This window comes from Micromys minutus, assembly GCF_963924665.1.
Source record: "Micromys minutus genome assembly, chromosome: 6".
NCBI lineage: Eukaryota > Metazoa > Chordata > Mammalia > Rodentia > Muridae > Micromys > Micromys minutus.
This window is the reverse complement of record NC_137975.1, coordinates 79,461,726-79,479,933: the sequence shown is the minus strand read 5'-3', so window position 1 is coordinate 79,479,933 and position 18,208 is coordinate 79,461,726. Positions and strand designations below refer to the sequence as shown.

The 18,208-nt window shown below is 42.1% G+C and overlaps 1 protein-coding gene across 2 annotated transcripts in view; it reads left to right on the top strand.

Moving 5' to 3' along the window:
• Window positions 1-18,208, top strand: part of CDKAL1 (CDKAL1 threonylcarbamoyladenosine tRNA methylthiotransferase) — a 468,079-nt gene that overhangs the window by 141,755 nt on the left and 308,116 nt on the right. For both annotated transcript variants that reach the window (XM_080917709.1, XM_080917710.1), the window contains one exon: window positions 613-733. In XM_080917709.1, the coding sequence (XP_080773835.1) occupies window positions 613-733 (121 nt within the window). The remainder of the gene's footprint in view (window positions 1-612; window positions 734-18,208) is intronic.

Below are 18,208 nucleotides of genomic sequence, written 5' to 3'. Positions count from 1 at the left end.
GAATGGACCAGAAGGGGCCCAGGTTACAGTAAAATGTAGCATCAGTAGGAAATGGTCCAGACTTTTTTCTCTTCAGTCCATAAGTGGATCTACCAATAGATACTAGAACTCTGATTTGCTCATGATCTTTGAGTAAATGAGTAATCAATTTTGACTAGCAGGAAAATTCCCCTATACCAAGTTGATCCCTTTAAAGCCATGTAGGTGACTATAAAAAATATCCATTCAGACTGTCTTAGCAGAGTGTGAGTTCCCATCCATGTGTCTTAATATCTCCAGAAAACAGCAGGTAGTCTTAATACCCTTGTAAGCTCTTTCTGTTGCATTGTGGGATCTGGTTGGTATAGATAGTGTTCACTTGTGTGGTTATTTTTAAGGACACTGAGCCTTCCCCAAGTGTGCACACACTGTGACCAGAGCATTGGCAGGTATAGTCAGTCCTTAAAACTGATTTTTTAAAATTGTATTTTATGTTCAAATGGACACATCTTCTCTAGGATGCTTTTTTCCCTGAGCGAAAATCTAATACAATGGTGAACATACTTATTGAAAACAGTAAACAACAGTGAATTTGTCCGGCATGCTAATGCTTGTCTTGTGTTTGATCCATAGGTCATTCAGTGAGGCTCCTGGGCCAGAAGAAGGACAATGGGAAGCGGTTGGGTGGAGCAAGACTGGATTTGCCAAAGATCAGAAAGAACCCTCTTATAGAAATCATATCCATCAACACGGGGTAAGTGTCCCTGAGTTACTCATGACACAGTGGTCTTCCACGAGTTCAGTCTGTGCTCTTGGATGCCTGATGCAGGCAGTTGAAATGTTTTTGTTGGGAAGAAAATCACACAAAGTGCTAATGCTTGTGAGTATACTTTCTTATAAGATGTGTCCTGTCTTTAAATTACATGCATTCTTGTGCCAGAATTCCCATCTTTGATATTCCTTTTCACATTTTGGGCAGTACACATGGGTTTCATTTCCCAGGTATACACTTTGTTAAAAATCTTTTAAAAAGCTCCTAAAAATAACAAAACAGTCTCATGGTGCACACCTGCAATTCCAGACTAAGTCACTAGGGTCCAGATTGTAAAATCTGCGTGTGCCATAAAGGAAGCTCAGTCCAAGGTGAGGGAGATCCTGTCTCAGCCCCTCACTATCCTTCCCTAAGCAGAATCTAACAGAAGCAGGGAAGAGTTTCAGAAATGGCTGACTCGGCGTCCCCGATGAGATCTTGGAGAGATCAGTCCAGATACTAACCATCGTTGATCCCAGTCTGACTTTAGAACAGCTCTTCAGACAAGCCGTGCATGGGTATTAGATGTTCCTTCAGTTGCCTCTTCTTGGTCTCAGGCCTCTCAAACCATGTCCCTTGTCTCTACTACTTCTGCTTTCTTTGCTCATAGTCCTTGGGCTTGGGTTCTTCCAATTAGACTCCACATCAAAGCCTTGGTCTTCCTGGGAAGACCTCAAGAGTCCCTCTCCACCCAGGTTTGACTGTCTGCTGCCCTTTTCTTCCTGCCCTCCCATTGGAGCCTCGGTTCCTCTTTAAGCTCTCTTAAGGTACCTGCATTCCTGCTGCATACTTGTCCACCCCGTCACCAGCCAGCTCCTTTGTAGCCTTCCCTATGCCTGTTTCACCCTTCACCCTGCTGCTGAAAGCCACAGACGGTAGAAGAGATTTTTGGGTTTTCATTAACTTCCCTTTGGGTGGCAGTTAACCATTAGGAAATGGTTTATGAAACAAAGTTCTGGATTCAGCATTGAGGGTTCAGGGGCTTGGCCAGAAACTTAGAACCCTGAATAAAGTAGCCTTTGGCAGTGGTGTTTGCCTGAGCCTGTTACCCACAATGCTGTTGCTTCCTTTATGTCAGCTATTGCTTTTCCCTCAGACTCAGAGTGCTACCACTGCTCCTCCCTCCCTCCTCCCCTCTCCCCTCTGTGCGCGAGTGTGTGTGTGTGTGTGTGTGCACGAGCTCGTGTGTGTGTGTGTGTGTGTGTGTGTGTGTGTGTGTGCATGTGCGTACACACGTATGTGCCTGTACAGGTCAGAGATTAGTGCTGGGGACCTGCTTCATTTGCTCTCTACCTTATTTTTTGAGATAGCGTCTGTCATAGAACTTGGTGCTCAGCTGTTCAGTTCTACTGACTGGCTGGCGAGTAAGGTCAGACCTCCCTCTGTGTGCCATTTCAACAGTGGGTTATAAGAGTGCCTCCAGGTTTTATGTAGGGTTGGGCATCAGACACGGATGTCTGTACTCTCATGTCAGACTCAAATGAGTCATCTCCTCGACCCCTGAATGTTTAATTTTAAAGTCATTGCAGTTTTGCCATATTTTAGTTATCCTAAACTGTTGAGTATTTTGTATTACAATTTGTTTCAGACGGCAAAACTAGCATTATGTTAAAGTTTCTCTCCTGTGTGATCTGAACTTTTCTCCCATGGGTTTAGTTCTTGTGTGACGGGCTGTGATGAACACTGAATGAAGCTCAGTGGGCATTTGTAGTGACTCACATCAGTGAACGTGGAGTTGACCCTTGGAAGTAAGTAAGCAAGTGCACTTGATGTTAAGTCAGCTCGCATTATCTAAAATCAGTCGGTCCTGCGAGGTGGGACCCGCCATCTCTTTGCTGAGCTGGTTGCTGTCTTATCACTTCTCTCACATGGAAGTTGCCCCACGAGTGTCATTCCACACTATCAACTTGTAACATCTTTGCTTGGATTTCAGTTTTAAGCCTTATTGCCAGTTGAACAAATTGCTTTTTTATAAAACTTACTTGAAAATACTTTTAAATGGCTATTCTCCTTATCGTAGTCCAAAAAAGTTCAGTGTTTTGTTGCAAATTAAACCTGGTATTAGAACATTCATATATGTGATTCATTAAGAAGATAGTCCCATTTGTTCGTGACGTAGTTTAGCAGATCACCATTTGAATATATATAGTTGTTTCTCTGTTAATATTAACTTAAAAATTTTAAGATAGGGCTAGTGTGGTTACATTATATAGTAATAGGCAGATTATCACATTTATCTATGCGAATATATTTTCACGCCTGTTTCCCTCTTTGGTTCTTCTGCTGTCCTTATTCCTTTTTCCAATTAGTCTCTACATTCATGCCGTGTGTGTGTGTGTGTGTGTGTGTGTGTGTGTGTGTGTGTGTGTGTGCAAATATGTGTGTGAGTGAGTGTGTGAGTGAGTGTGTGAGTATGTGTGAGTGTGAGTATAAGTGTGAGTGTGTGTGAGTGAGTGAGTGTGGGTGAGTGAGTATAAGTGTGAGTGTGTGTGTGTGAGTATAAGTGTGAGTGTGTGAGTGTGAGTGTGGGTGAGTGTGTGTGTGAGTGTGTGAATGTGAGTGTGAGTGTGTGTGAATGGTGTGAGTGTGTGAGTGAGTGTGAGTGTGTGTGAGTGTGGGTGAGTGTGAGTGTGGGTGAGTGTGAGTGTGTGTGAATGTGTGTGAGTGTGGGTGAGTGTGTGTGTGAGTGTGAGTGTGGGTGAGTGTGTGTGTGAATGTGTGTGTGAGTGAGTGTGTGAGTGTGTGTGTGAATGTGTGTGAGTGTGTGAGTGAGTGTGTGAGTGAGTGTGTGAGTGTGAGTGTGTGTGTGTGTGTGTGTGTGTGTGTGTTAGTATGACCACAGAAGTTTCATTAGAGTCTTTATAGGCAGTGTATGAGGGAACTTGTTCTCAGGAGTGTCTTACAAGTGCTTCCACCTATTGTAAGCATGATCCTCCAAGAACAACAGGCATCTGTACATCCCAGCAGCTGTGAACACTCGCACGAGACCCTTGAGATTGAAGCGTTGATTAATCTCTCATTGAAAGAAGGTGGGGGGGGTTCCAACTGCAGTTCTGGGCTCTTTCTCCTTTCCAGTCTGCGGTGTACAATTCTTCCCTAATTGCGCGTGGCCCCAAGGTGCTAACTATGTAGAAGGGGAAGGTAACTGAAGGCGAGGACTCTGTGTGGCTATAGAGAAGTCACCCATGCTGCGGTAGTTAGGTGGTGTTACCCATGCTCCTGTTGGTGAAGCCTCCACTATGCTCTTAAGTGAGCCCGAGGCTCGGAGTTCTTCAAGTTGTAATTTGTTTAGTTGGTGCCCTACAAGGAGCCTGTAGTCGTTTCTCATATGTTCCCGTGGAAGGACTCGCCCAACAATACCACAGAATTGTGTTAGGGGATCCTTGAGTTGTACCTTCGCATTTTCTAGCATGGGAATGGGGCACAGAGGCAAGGTTAGAAGGGCACGGTGCAGAGGACGTAAAGGAAGAAGTCAGGAACTGCGAAAGGAAGGCAGCCTGTGTTCTCGTTACTGCTTTGATTGGTAAGGCGGTCATCTTTGGCCGTCTTCCTCTTCCTCAGGACAGTGAGGACCGTGCAGTCTGCACCACGGTTAGATCATGTCAGGCGTTGTCTCTTGGTACTTTACATCAGTCAGGTACAAGAGAGGATGTAGTTGGAGACCACTGAGGGGAATTTAATTTTCCTTGAGATTACATAATTGGAGTTATTTATAAAAGTCTCTATTGGTCCTCATCTCTCCCCCTGCAAGCAGCTGAGCTTCAGAACATTCTAACTCCCATGTTTTCTGTTTCTGGAGTGTCTGCCACACATCAGGCTCTCTCCCAGTCCTTGAGCTCTAGCCTCTCTATAGATACACGAAGGAAAGGCAGTGATTACAAACTTATTCTGTATAGCTGAAATAAGTTTTACAGGAGCAGTAACCAACTACGAGTACTTCTGAGTCTGTTTAAGACATAGACATTATTAGTGGTTATAATCACAGTATATTTGAAAATATAATTATTTTGTGCTTATGACATCAGACTATAGAATACAGAGATAAATTTCTTCCAAGTCACTTATAAAACTCACATCATGGAAATATACTGTTATAAGTAGAGGTATTAAAGATGCTGTATTTGGGGAAATGCCTCAGCTGGCTTCCATCTGCTGAAGGCACAGTGGCTCCTCAGGTCTCTGACTTTGAGGAGTCATTGGATCCTAGAAGTCCTCACCAGTACATTGCAGTCTCTTTATGTTTGGCAAATAACATTGTATACATAGAGTGTCTTTGAGTTTTATTAGAAAAATTGTGGCCAGGTGTGATGACTACCTCTAACTGAAGCAATTGACAGGCGGTTCATTGTGAGATCGAAGCCAGTCTGGTCTACACAGTTTCAGGTCATTGAGGACTACATAGCAAAACTGTATCTCAAAAAAAACCAAAAAATAACAACAACAAAAACCAAAACAAAACCAAAAACCCAAATAATGTTCAAGTTGAGGGGGAAGGAGGAAGCAGAAGTTCTGCCTGTGATAGTGGGCCCTGCATGTAATCACAACACTTGGGTTGAAGCAGGACAGATGAGTTTGAGGCCAAGCTGGTCTGCAAACTGAGACTTTGCCTTAAACCACATCCACACACAGACTTGTGGGGGAAAGAGTATGTACTGGTTAGGTCCTTGTCAGTTTTACACAAGCTAGTGTCATCTGGGAACAGGAAACCTCAAGGAGTTGCCTTTGTTGCTTTGGCCTATATGGGGCATGTTCTAGATTATTGATTGGAACAGAAGGGCCCAGTCCGTCACAGGCAGTACCAGTGCTGAGCACGTGGCATTGGACTATATAAGAAAGTAAGCTGAGATCATCTTCTTTTGAGGAAACCTGTAAACAGGGTTTATTTGTGGCCTATGTATCAGTTTTTGCCTCCAGGTACCTTCCTTGAGTTCCTGCTTTAGATTCCTTGCTTAGGCTCCCCTAGAGCAAACCAAGACAACTATATATTTTAGTATACTCAAGTGAATCTCTTGGATACTTAATTTATATCTAGCATGGTGTCAAGAACCAAAAATACTTAGTTAACATGCTGCCAAGAACCAAAGATTCTTATTTGTTTTATTTTATTCATGCTAGACCATTGTGTAGATATTTTGATTAAATGAATCAGGCCACTTGGAATCTGATTGCTTTAAGGTCTTTAGCCTTGGTGCTATGTGTTTAAGACGACTCTTTGAAGACCTTGCTACCTTTGTCCAAAGGGGCAGTGTCTCAAGACTAAATCAAATAATTTACAAAATGTGCCCAGTAATTTCAGAGTTACTCAGCAGTGTAAGTAATGTGGCTAAATGTTTCCTGTGTCAGAAAATGAAAATCTTGGGTCTGTGTTTGCATCATTTCCACCTCTTACCCTCCTTCTCCAGCCTCCTGTGTCCACCCTCTCAAACTCACCCCTGCCTCTCTCTATCATGGCCTCTACAGGCGGAACACTTAATTCTGCCAGTCTTACAACACATTGAGCACTGATGGTTGAAATTCAACCCGAGTTAATTATTTTGTGTTCCCTCCCCCACTTCCTCCCTCCCTCCCTCCCCCACTCCCTCCCTCCCTCCCTAGCTCTCACCTTCTCACCCTCTAAGTCTCCCTTCTTCCTTCTTTCCCTCCTTTCTATCTCTTCTCCCTTCTCGTTTGCCCCATCCACCGACTCTCTTTCTCCTTCATTTCAGCTGTCAGGTCATACTGAGAACAAGACCTAGAGCAGACTGCAGGGAGACCATTCCCGGGCTGGCACCGGCAGCTCTTCTTGTAACTGCCATGAAGCCCTTCCGCCCCTTGTCCTGTTTGGTGTGACTGACTCAGACCTTGCAGGGAATGCTTGTTTGAGCCAGGTGAGACAGTGTAAGATGTAAGGACAATGCAACAGTCAGTGAAACAGATTTTACGCCAGTTTAACTAAAGGAACTGATTCTTCATTTTATTTTACCCAAATCTTAGTTTACAAAATATTAGTAATAAATCCCTGGTTATTCCCCATAGATATTTTAAGAAGTACAAAGTGGGCTTCTGTGTTGTAACTGTTTTCTCTTAGTTTAAAAGTATTTCAGTCAATATAGTGATCTTTATTTCTCCCAATGAGGTATTATTTCTCATGTTTTCATGTTGCAGTATAGCCAGAGCGGTTAGTGGTTGTGTTGGCTTTTATGGTGCTCTGACAAATACCTGAAACACTTCCAAAAGGAGATGGGGTTATCTTGGTTACCAGGCTCTGAGCTTTTAACCCATGGTTGCATATCGAGTATGAAGGAGCCAGACATGCAGAGGCAGAGAGTGCAGCTGTGCCTGCCCAGTTACCTTCTCACCCTCCTCTGTTCCAGCTGGCCCCATGGTGTTAAGGTGTCCCACCTCCTTCAGGGTGTATCTTTCCCTGTGTTAATGTCACACCCTCACAGGTGCACACCCAAAGTGTGCCTTATTATCCTGTGTGGTCTGAGTCCAGTCAGACTGACAGTGGAGATTAACTGTCAACAGTCACTTGCTGTGCTTTCAAACATGAGAATGTCGTTTGCTAATTGGCAGAGCCTCAGATGGTGACCAGAGCTCAAGGGTGGTTAAAATATATGCAGTCATTTCTGCAGGGATTAGCTTTTTTGGTCAGACATAGGCTGTGGGCTTGGCTTGCTCTTAGAATGGTAGCTTGAAGCAGGTCCCAGTTTGTATTTGCCCTGTGTTGGTTTCCACACCAGGACATGTGTAGCTGTTCTAAAACGGCCTGTGAAATCCAGCTGCACCATTGTAGCTGTAAATTGACACCCCAGGATGAGGCAGAGGAGTGGTTACTGTGTTGTGTAAGCTGTGCAGTGAAGCCAGTATACTGGATGGGGTGTGACAGCAGCCATTCTGGAAGGCCGCAGAGTTCACAGCCATGAGTCTCTGGAGTCCCTGACCCGCTGTTTTCTAGTTGAGGACTCAGGTGAAGTAATCGCTTGCCAGCACACATCTCTTTTCTCTGCAGAACTTTGGGGCTGTTGAATTGTATCCTGTAGGAACATTTCCCATGGTCCTTCCCCTCCTGGAGGCATCACCCGTTCTGCTACTTAGGCATGAAATCTTCTGGAACTCACAGCAAAGGTTGGACTTTGTCCTTCTTACTCAGTTCTCCAGTCTTCAGCAGCAGTGGTTCAGGTTTGTGTTAGTTTTTGAGTCAGGAGATAGCCAAAGTGCCGATTCCCTGTTTTTTCTTCTGTTGTGTTGGGCTCTCAAGTGTGTACCTCTATGCCTGGTGAATGTGTGTGTTCAGTTCTAAGTGAGTCCCAGAGGCCTCTCTAGTTTTTACTTGGGTGGGATTTGCTGGGCACTTTCAGGCATGGTGAGGTGAAATACAGAGACCTTTTCCTGACCAGGGTGGAACATTGTACTCTTACTTTTCTTCCTATGGACATTTGTTGTTCTTACCACCAGAACATGAAACAAACACCAGGAAGCTGTCTTGAGCTTCTTGGAACATTTTTACTCTTTTAACCAAAAACTAGTTTTCTTGAAATTTGTAGGACCTTTCATATCTTCAGTATCTTCACTGCCATTTTCACATCTATCATTGCAGACATTCTATATGTTGTAAAATGAAATCTCTGCACAACAGACTTCTTTATGCATCACATTGTATTTGGGAAAGATCTTCATGGGAACAGTGGATGGCACTATTGGCCCATACCTGTGAAGTATGATCTGTAAACTTCCAAACTTCAAAATGCCGGTTCAGTAAGAGTCCTCAAGTAATCCAGTCGCTTCACAAAGATTAGGCAATATTAGGATAGGTTTAATACTAAATTTTGTAAATTTTTCTTTATATAACCATTATTTTATATTTAATTGTAATGAACATATTTATCTATCTATAACTGGCATATGTAAATATCTGATTTAAAATTATTTTAAATCCTGGCATGTTATAGGATTCTCTTGCCCTAAGTAAAAAATTAACCGTGCTTATTTATAATTTGTCTGCTGAACAGAAGAATAATTTTAGTGTGAAAATGGGAGAATAGTTTTGAATTTGGGTTTAAGGATGCTCAGGCCCACCATTACACTCAGGAACTTACACTGAGGTGAGTGGAATGATTGACAGTTTGTCCAGGCTGTTTCACAGACTAACGGTGTAGACAAGCATCAGTGTAACCCCATAGCGATACTTAGGAAGTTTAGTAACTTGAGAGGTGGTTTAGCACTTGAGACCGTTCTCTGCTCTTGCGTAGAATCAAGGTGCCGTCTCAGTATCCATGTGGCTGCTGAGAACTGTCACTCCAGTTCCAGGGTAGTCATACCCTGTTCTCTCCAGCATTGGCAGTCTGCACACACATTGTACACACATGTAGACGAACATTTTTATATATATAATAAAGCATTCTCAAGAAAATATCAGCTTATTCTGTGCTTGTCCATTAAGAAAAGAGAAGACTTTGCATTGGATATTTATTTTGTATTGTTTATTACTTTTGTTCCAATGTGTTTGATAATTTCCTATGTATTATGGATATCAGGAGTTTGTTCATGTTTCCTCCGAGAACTCCACAGCAAGAGGTATAGATATGAACAGAAAGCTGTTCTGTAACAAGATACTGTTGCAGTACAACCTTATAGAAGTGAACCTCAGGGCCATGGTGCATTGCTGGGGTGTTGGAAAGGGCTTCCATGCAGAGGGATATGGAGGTGATATCTTAAGTTATCTTGGGATGGCTTCGGAGGCAATCAAAGTGCATTCATGAGCTACAGCACTGGCTCTGAGTGGTCATGCCTTGTGTGTAGAATCCTAAGGAGTTCAGTGAGCTGGGGTTTTCCATAAGAGACAGTGGGACATGATCCAAAAGAGTTTGGCAGTTGTGTGTGGTGGCACTTACCTGTGGTCCCAGCACTTGGGAAGCTGAGGCAGGGTTTCAGGCAGGTCACGGTGCTGTGGCAATGGAGATCCGGTGTTCATATATAGTCTTAGCACAAAGACTGCCCCAAAGCATCTCAGAAGTTACTGGTTTCTCATTACAGTACTGGCCTGAAGACAAGTTTGAGGTTTCTGCTGATTTCAGTTTTCTTAGGGTGACAGAAATACCAAGTAGCAGAGTTACTATGGGACCAAGGATGTGACCAGTTCTATCCTAATATAATTAAAGTTCAGTGGTTTCTCCCTAGCTTCTTCCTTTATGCTTTTACTGAAGTTCTAGAAGGAAAGACAGGTTAAATTTGAGAATAATCACAGGATAGTCTGTAAAATCTGAGAAGGAAACTGTGGACACCAGAGTCTTTCAAAGATAGGGTAACAGTGATGTGTTTGAGTAGAGGCTAGAACCTGTGGTACCTCTTAACGTGTGATCAGTCGTCCAGTGGAAGGAGATTGATTTTATAGGATGTTTGAATGAGGAGATTCCTAAATCATACACATTTTTTGTTGATGGTACCCAGTGCCCTGGCCCCTGTTGCTGTTCAAGTCTCTACTCACATCGTGGTCCATGTAACTGGTTTCTGTGTGCAAGGAACCAGTAAACATGATTGGATACATCAGGCCCTCTGTTCTTGGTTCTGTTGCTTCAAGAAAATGTATTCCAGTGTGGTCAGGGGAGGGGGGTAGGACCAGATTTGTGTAGCCCAACCAAAATGATGTGTAATTGGATACACATGTATTGTTTGGCAGGCCTGTCAGCTAGAATAACACACATCCCATATTTACTTTTAAAACCACTCTGCTTTTATTTTACTATGGTATCAGCATGGTAGCCTCAGTTGGTTTATTTTTTTCTAACCCTGACAAAGCACAATGTTTTATTTGGCTTTTAAAAAAGGCAATAGTGCATGTAGTTAAGACCTCATTTACTTTATCTGATGAAATAGTCTCTGGAGAATGCGAAGTTTCCCTATAAGTCCTCCGAGAAAGTTGATTTTACAATAAGGTCATTTGTAAGAATTCCTGGTTTCAGTTTTAAAACAACACATGTGATTTAGTGATTTGTAATGTATATTTTTGTGACTTTTAAAGGCTAACCTAAAGTAAGTATTAGTTATGAGATAATATGACTTTATATAGAGCTTTTAATCTTTTTTTGTTCCTCGTACCTTGTAAAATACCTTTTATGTGTAGTTTTGCCTGTGGTGGTATTTTCATTTTTTTTCCTTCCTTTCCTCTTATATTTTCCCACATATGTATATAAATTTGCGAAACCTATGTTGGAGAATACAAAAATGGACTGGAAGGTATCCCAGGCACACTGACAGGATGTTACCCATTGGTCTGCACATCCTTTGATTAATCTTTTGTTCCTTTGCTCACTCAGTTAATGTGCACAGTGCTTGGTAGCTATCAGATACTGTGTGTATTGAACAATACAAGACCTGCCCCGTCACTGTTCTAGAGGGGCTTGTGAACTTGTGTCTCAGCTAACTGGTAAACAACTGGTTTTACTCTGTCGTCTGGATAATATTGCTGTCTATGTATTTGTGGCTTAGAGCTGCATTCCTTGAAATTACCACACATGACCCAAATGAATAATAGGGTTCCTCCAGTAGAAGATGGCTGAACTGGGCCTGGGAGGTGGTGGTGTCCAGTGTCTTGCTACCTAGTGGTTGATATCTTCTTTGATGATGAGAATCTGAGTATCACTGTCACACATTCCTCTTACTACAGAACGTGGATGACGGATCATCTCTTCGGGGCTCCCTAAACTTACTCTTTTGAATAACCCCTTGATGTCACTTCCAAACTGGAAGGGTGTTAACTCTCGTTTCTGTCTGTCTTGTCTGTATTTGTGCTGAGTTATGTCCTCACTCCTACTTTCCTGCCTTAATTCTCAGTTATGTGCAGTGGGAGAGTCAGGGCAGCAGAAAGATGGGGTGCTATGGAGCAGAGCAGTGATACCAACTCCTGGGAAAGGAGGTGCCTGTCTGTAACAATTGCCCACGGGGAAAGGGGCCTGGGGCTCCTGTGCTGTGGGGTCAAGTTCACGTGTACTTCTGCAGTGTCATGAGGTGCCTGCGCTGGCACAGCAGGGTTCAGTGTTTGAACATGGGCCTCAAGTTCCATGTTTTGTTCCTGGGTTGTTTCTTAAATGATTAGTTTTTCCAGTTGTACTGGTGCATTTTGGCTCGGGTTTTCTATTTGGAATGTAGCTAATGTATCCAGGCCTCTGTAAACACTGAATTGAAGGGTGACCAGAAGACGATAGTGATTGTTGTTCTGAGTTTGCTCCTTCTTCAGTGTGACCACTTCCATGTTACCTTCCCTACACAGCACAGGTGTGTGCAGGACTCATCCATGCACAGGTTTTCAGGTATTTCACACATGCTTACTTGAAGTAGCATCAGACTGCACTAAGTACCGAGTTTTCTTCTTCCCAGCATTTTCTTCTCTGTAATCATTTGCCTTTTTATGTCCATATTTTCTTTCTTTCTTTTTCTAAAGGTTTTATTTTTTACCTTCCTCTTTTGTATATTCTGCATTTCCAGTCTTTTTTCCTTTAAATTTCTGACGTTTATGTAGCCATATCTTATTAAATACATCCTTGGTTTGTTGTAGTAGATGAGAAAGAACTACTTGAATGCACGGACTTCTACTGTAAATATATAGATTTTTATTCTTTCTTTGGAAAGAATTTGGATGAGTGATGTACTGATCGACACAATGAACAGTGATTTTGACTTAAGCTATTGATTAATGGGTTTTACTGCCTAAGATCATTAGCCAATTAATGGGATTGCTCTAAGGCCTTTTTATTAGAGGTGAAAAATCCTCCTTTGAATTAGGGATAAGATTCTACAAAATATTTAATAAGTCCATTTATAATCTGTAGCCTTGTGGACAAATACCAAATGCCCATATGCCTCTTTAATATGAATCTGTTCATGGGTAATCACACATCCCTTTGGAAAACACATATATTCATAGACTTTTAGAGACATTAAAGATCGCAGAAGTTTAAATTTTTCACACAGACAATGAAGCTGACAGGGTCCTTGTTTGAATGAAAATGTCCTAGGTCACTTCAGTGTTTGCTGTCCTAGCTTTCAGGGTTGTAAAGTTTATTAGAAATAGAAGTTGGCACTAATGATGGTGTACTTTAATGCTTAGAAATGTAGGGATTGGGTGGTTTGCAAGGTTTTATGGTCTGAATGGCATTATAAAAACTATATTTTATGTTGCCTATATTGAAGTAGAGTTTAAAATACAAGAAAGCAGCACTGTGGTCATGAATTTTTGATAGTTAAAAGGTATACAGCCAGATGACCCTTTTCCTTTCTAAAACAATGTTTTTATTTTCCCTTTTATAATTTCATATATATAGTTTGATTTATTTATTTCATCCTTTCCAACTCCTTCCAGATCCTCCCCATGCATCTACCTACCCAATTTCATATTCCTTTTCTATTAAAAAAAAAAAAAAAACCACCAATTTCTCTTTGCCTTGGCCATCTACTCCTAGGTGTGGGGCTGCCTGTAGTATGGTTGGTATACGAGGTGTCACTGAATGGAAGGAAACTGGCTTTCTCTTTCCAAATAGTAATGGAGCAGCAGTAGTTCCTCAGGAAGGTCTGATGTGCCCACTTGCCCTCCTTCATGATGAGATTTGGACTGGCTTTACTTTGTGTAGTTTTTGTACATGTTTTTATAATTTCTGTATTTTCTCAGAAAATACAGTTTTTTTTTTTTTTTTTTTGAGGTGATCTACCACCTCTGATTTTTATAAGCTTACTGTGTTTTCATCTGTATACCTCCCTGAGGCTTGAGGTCAGGGATGTGATATAGATACCACATCTAGTTTGCATAGTATTGCTGTACAATTAGGCACATTCATCAGTGAAATAGAATTGAGGACCCTTGCATATACCTGCACACTTAAGAGCATCTGATTTGACAAAAGTGCACAATGGAGAAAAGGCAGTGATTGCATCTTCTACGAATGGTGCTGGTCAAACTGGGTAGGTTTAAGTAGAACAACGAGACTCTGTCCATATCTTTTATCTTGTACAAAATCTAGCACTAAGTGAAGGAAGGAGCTCAGTTTAAGATCTGGTACCCTGACTGTGTTAGAGAAGAAAGTATAGGGCATGCTTGAACTCATTGGTACCATGAGGAACTTTCTGAACAGGACCCTGATAGGTCAGCCATGGACTGCAGTAGCTAACTCATGGGGCCTTTAAACTAAAGTACAGCAAAAGGTACCGTCCTTAAATGAAGAGCTTGCCTAGGTAATGGGGACAAAACATCTTTACTAATTGTACATCTGTGATGGCTATTCTTACTTGTAATCTTGACTACATCTGCAATTAATTAATTTCCAAGTTGCTTGGCATAACTGAGGGATTTTGATTGATTACATTATTTGAGGTGGTAAGATTCAGCATAAATGCTGGGCCATAACTTCTGGTAGCAGTCTATATGAAAGACATGGAGGAAGAAGAGGAAGAGGAAGAGGAGAAAGAAGAAAAGGAGGAAGAAGAGGAAGTAGAGGAGGAGTGAAAAACACTCACTCCATACGAATTGCATAGGAGCTGGGTCCACAGCAACACAACTCAAAGGTAAAGGATAAACGGAGGAGCTGGTAGAGCGGATGTGTTCTGCCGTGTACTCGCTGCCATATCTGACACAAGAGACATAGACATACCTGATTATAGACATAGATAATTCCATAATATCTGCAATAAAATTCTTAAAGCTCTGGGTGTAGCAAAGATAAAATATCAGTTCACAGAATGATCCTGTTTGCATTTTGGAGCAATGCACATTATACAAAATAGGTGATTGAAGATTTTTTTTAAAGTTACATGGTAGTTCCCAAATTCAATTTAATACTTTTTCAAAAAAGGTTGATTTATTATCTATAAGTACACTGTAGCTGTCTTTGGACACACCAGAAGAGGGCATCAGATCTTATTACAGATGGTTGTGAGCCACATGTGGTTGCTGGGATTTGTACTCAGGACCTTCAGAAGAGCAGTCAGTGCTCTTAACTACTGAGCCATCTCTCCAGCCCAATTAAATACTTAAGAAAAAAAAATCTTAGAATTATTGTACAGTACAAGAATTTTAACACCTAAAAATCAGAAATAATTATGGAAGACTTAAATGATCACACTATCTAGTATTCATGAACTGGAAGGTCAAAATAAAATATGTCAATTCTCGAATTTTGGGGTATATTTAAAGAAATTACTATATCAGTGTCAGCAGTTTTTTTTTTTTTTTTTTTTTTTTTTTTTTTGGTAAAAGAAACACAGAGGAAGTTGACTTTAAAATACAGTTGAGAATGAATGAAGCTGGATATATAACTCTCCATGTTGTGAATTTGTGACGTAGCCTCAGCAAGGCAGTGTGGAAGTGATGAACCGACACACATCAGTGACGCGAAACAGTACAGTGGGTCTGGAAATAGAAGTACACAGATGCACCAACTGGTTCTTGTCAGAGGTTCAAATGTCCATCAAGACAGTAACAATGTTTTCATTGTCATGAATATCCATATGGAAAAGGGAAAAGAATCTTTTGATTTGAACTTGCCAGGTGTACGACACTCAGCCCAATAGAGATCAGGTGTGAATTCTAAAGAGTAACGTGTAGGAAAGCATGCTCGCAGCCTGCAGTTGAGCAGCGACCCTGGCTGTGAGACACAAAGCATGGTCCATGAAAGGACAAGAGAGTCCTCACCGAAGTGACAGCTCTTACTCTGTCACTCATCTGATTTGCAGAATACAGTGCATGCCACAGAATGGGTGACAGTTACACAGAATATCAAAAGATGCTACGAAATAGCAGAAGAATAACACAGTTTGGAAGACCTGAACAGGTACAATTCGTAGAAGAGATCTCGATGGAGAGAAGCACGTGTCAAGTGCTTTCTAAAACATCACTTTCAGGGATGCCTAAACTAAGCTGTTTGATGAGTGAGGACGCAGACTTGGTATAATGAGGTGGGGCAAGAGTGGAACACGTGCTCTCATCTACCTCATTCAGATGTGCTCTGTCATGAAGTTACGCTTATACTAGTCATGTGGTCACTTTTCACTGTGGGGTACAGGAAACAAAAACTTATATTAGAGAAAAAAATGCCACACACATTCTTTCTTGTTTGTGGGTTCTAGCTCCAAATCTTCATATATGAGCAGATAACATGTAGTAACTACAATTACTAGAAAAGTAAGATGTAACTTTGCAGTGTGGGTGGAACTTTAGATTGGGGAAGAATAGGGCACAGGTACCATGAAGGGGGATTTGGGAGAAAATGAGCCTAGGGCAGACTTTAGTTAGGCAGTAGGGAGGGAGCAGAGATAAATAATGTTAACAATGTTTTAAAACGCCATAGGGAATAATAATCATTTTATGTTTTCTTAAGATTACACATTATATATAATTGTAATGTATGTATGTATGTATGTATGTATGAATACACATATATAGCTTAATTGAAGTCATACAACTTGAGGTTACAATGCTCCCTCTAAAAGCCATAGATTACCAGGTATGGGAAACCCTCTGTAGGGTTGTTGGTCAGTGGAGCCTGTGACTCCCAAAACAATTTAGCATATGCCCCTTGCCCTTGGCTGCCTCCTAGAAACTGAAGGAACAACCCTGTTGTTGAAAATACCACACACTTTGGTCATAGAACTTGAAGTTGAGCAAGATCTGTCCCAGGAGCCTCTTCTTTAGCACTAGCTGTCATAGTTTCTGAGGATGCTATACAATGTGCAGTCAGGATTCCTACCCACCTGAAATGTCTTCACATCACAACAATGACCTGAACAACCAAACATCCCAAAAGATGCAATAATGCTACTTTTGTAATCAAAATATCCTTTTGTAATCAAACTGCTGGACCGGAGACCCGCTCCATAGGAGGGCATGCCTGGTACTGCAAACCTAACACCTCTGCCCATAGCTGGTGAGGCCATTCACTGAATTAGAGCCCACTTGTGCTGCTTCCTAAACCAGTTGGAGTTCTAACTTTTATCTACATCCTTACCCTTAGATATACCTATAGAGAAGTGCAGCTCTCACCTAGATCAAAGCAGCTTCCTTTGAAAGCAGATGGAGATGATCATAGAATCCATAACTGATCAAAATGCAGAGAACAACTGACCATGGGATCCGGTGTTGGTCCTGTAACAGCCGTGCTCCACAGGAGGACTCGAAGAACCAGCCGACCGGAACGTGTGCTGTTATGTTATGTATGATAGTGTCTTCTAGATCACAGGGAAGGTGCACTCAGGAAAGCTCAGCAGCACCACCCCAACACCAGTTAAAACGTACCCTTGTCCTCAGAGACAACTAGGCAGACTTTAGATAGAGAGAGAATCCAAATTGGAGATCTCAGACAGGTCTCTCTTCTTAGAGCTCAAATAACCCCGAGGAAGAGGGAGAGGAAGAACTGTAGGAGCCAGAGGGGTGGAGAATGGCAGGTGAGCTTTCCCCACAGAATCAACCCAGGAAGGCTCCCAGGGGCTCCGAGACTGAAGCTGTGACCGTGGGGCCTGTGCTTAGTCTCTGCAAATGTTATGGTCGTGCAACTTGGTGTTTTGGTGGGACTTCCCAACAGTGGGGTGTCTGTGACTCTTTCACCTGCTCTTGGGACTCTGTCCCTCCTCCTGGGTGGCCTTGTCCAGCTCTGATATGAGAGTTTGTGCTGTTCTTATTGTAACTTGTCATGCTGGGCTCAGTTGATAATCCTGGGAGGCCTGGCATTTTCTGAAGGGAAATGGAAGGGGAGTGTTTCTGGAGCAGATGGGAGGTGAAGTGGGGCTGGGGGTGGCAAGTTTGGAGAAATAGAGGAACGGGAAACTGGTTGGGATGTGCTGTGTGAGAGAAGAATTAAACAAAATAAAAGCCAGTGTAGAGCTCAGCTACTCTGTGCTGAGTTAGAGACAATTAGTGGCTTCTAAGAGTCTCCCCTTATAGTTTCTTCACTCTCAAAGACAGACTTTGAAAAGGAATTGAGGAGGGGAGATGAAGGAGGAGATGGAAGGGAAGTGATGTAAAGATAGTACTCATACATGAAATGCTGGAAAAACAAACAAACAAACAAGCCCTTTACTATAGCTGTCTTAATTGCAACAGGCTGAAAACGGCTCCTGTGTCCTTTGTGGGACCTTCTTTCCAACTGAGTGCTGTTGAGCCACAAACTAGGAGTGCTGGTGTTACTGTCCCTGCACTGATCTTGAAAGCCGTATGAAGAGGAAGCCCATCAAGTATCTCTGTGACAAGCTCTCAAGGCACACTGTGTTAGCAGAGACGTGGTCAGTGGTTTCCTGTGGTTGGAAATACCTCAGGGAAGGGCAGCACCTGTAACTATTAACAGACTGTGTGGGCGAGGGCACGTTGGACTGAGGGACTCTTCAATCTCTTTATTTTGATATTGGTTTTATGCATCTGTATCTGTGATGAGTTCATCCAACTGCACACCTGTCTAAACG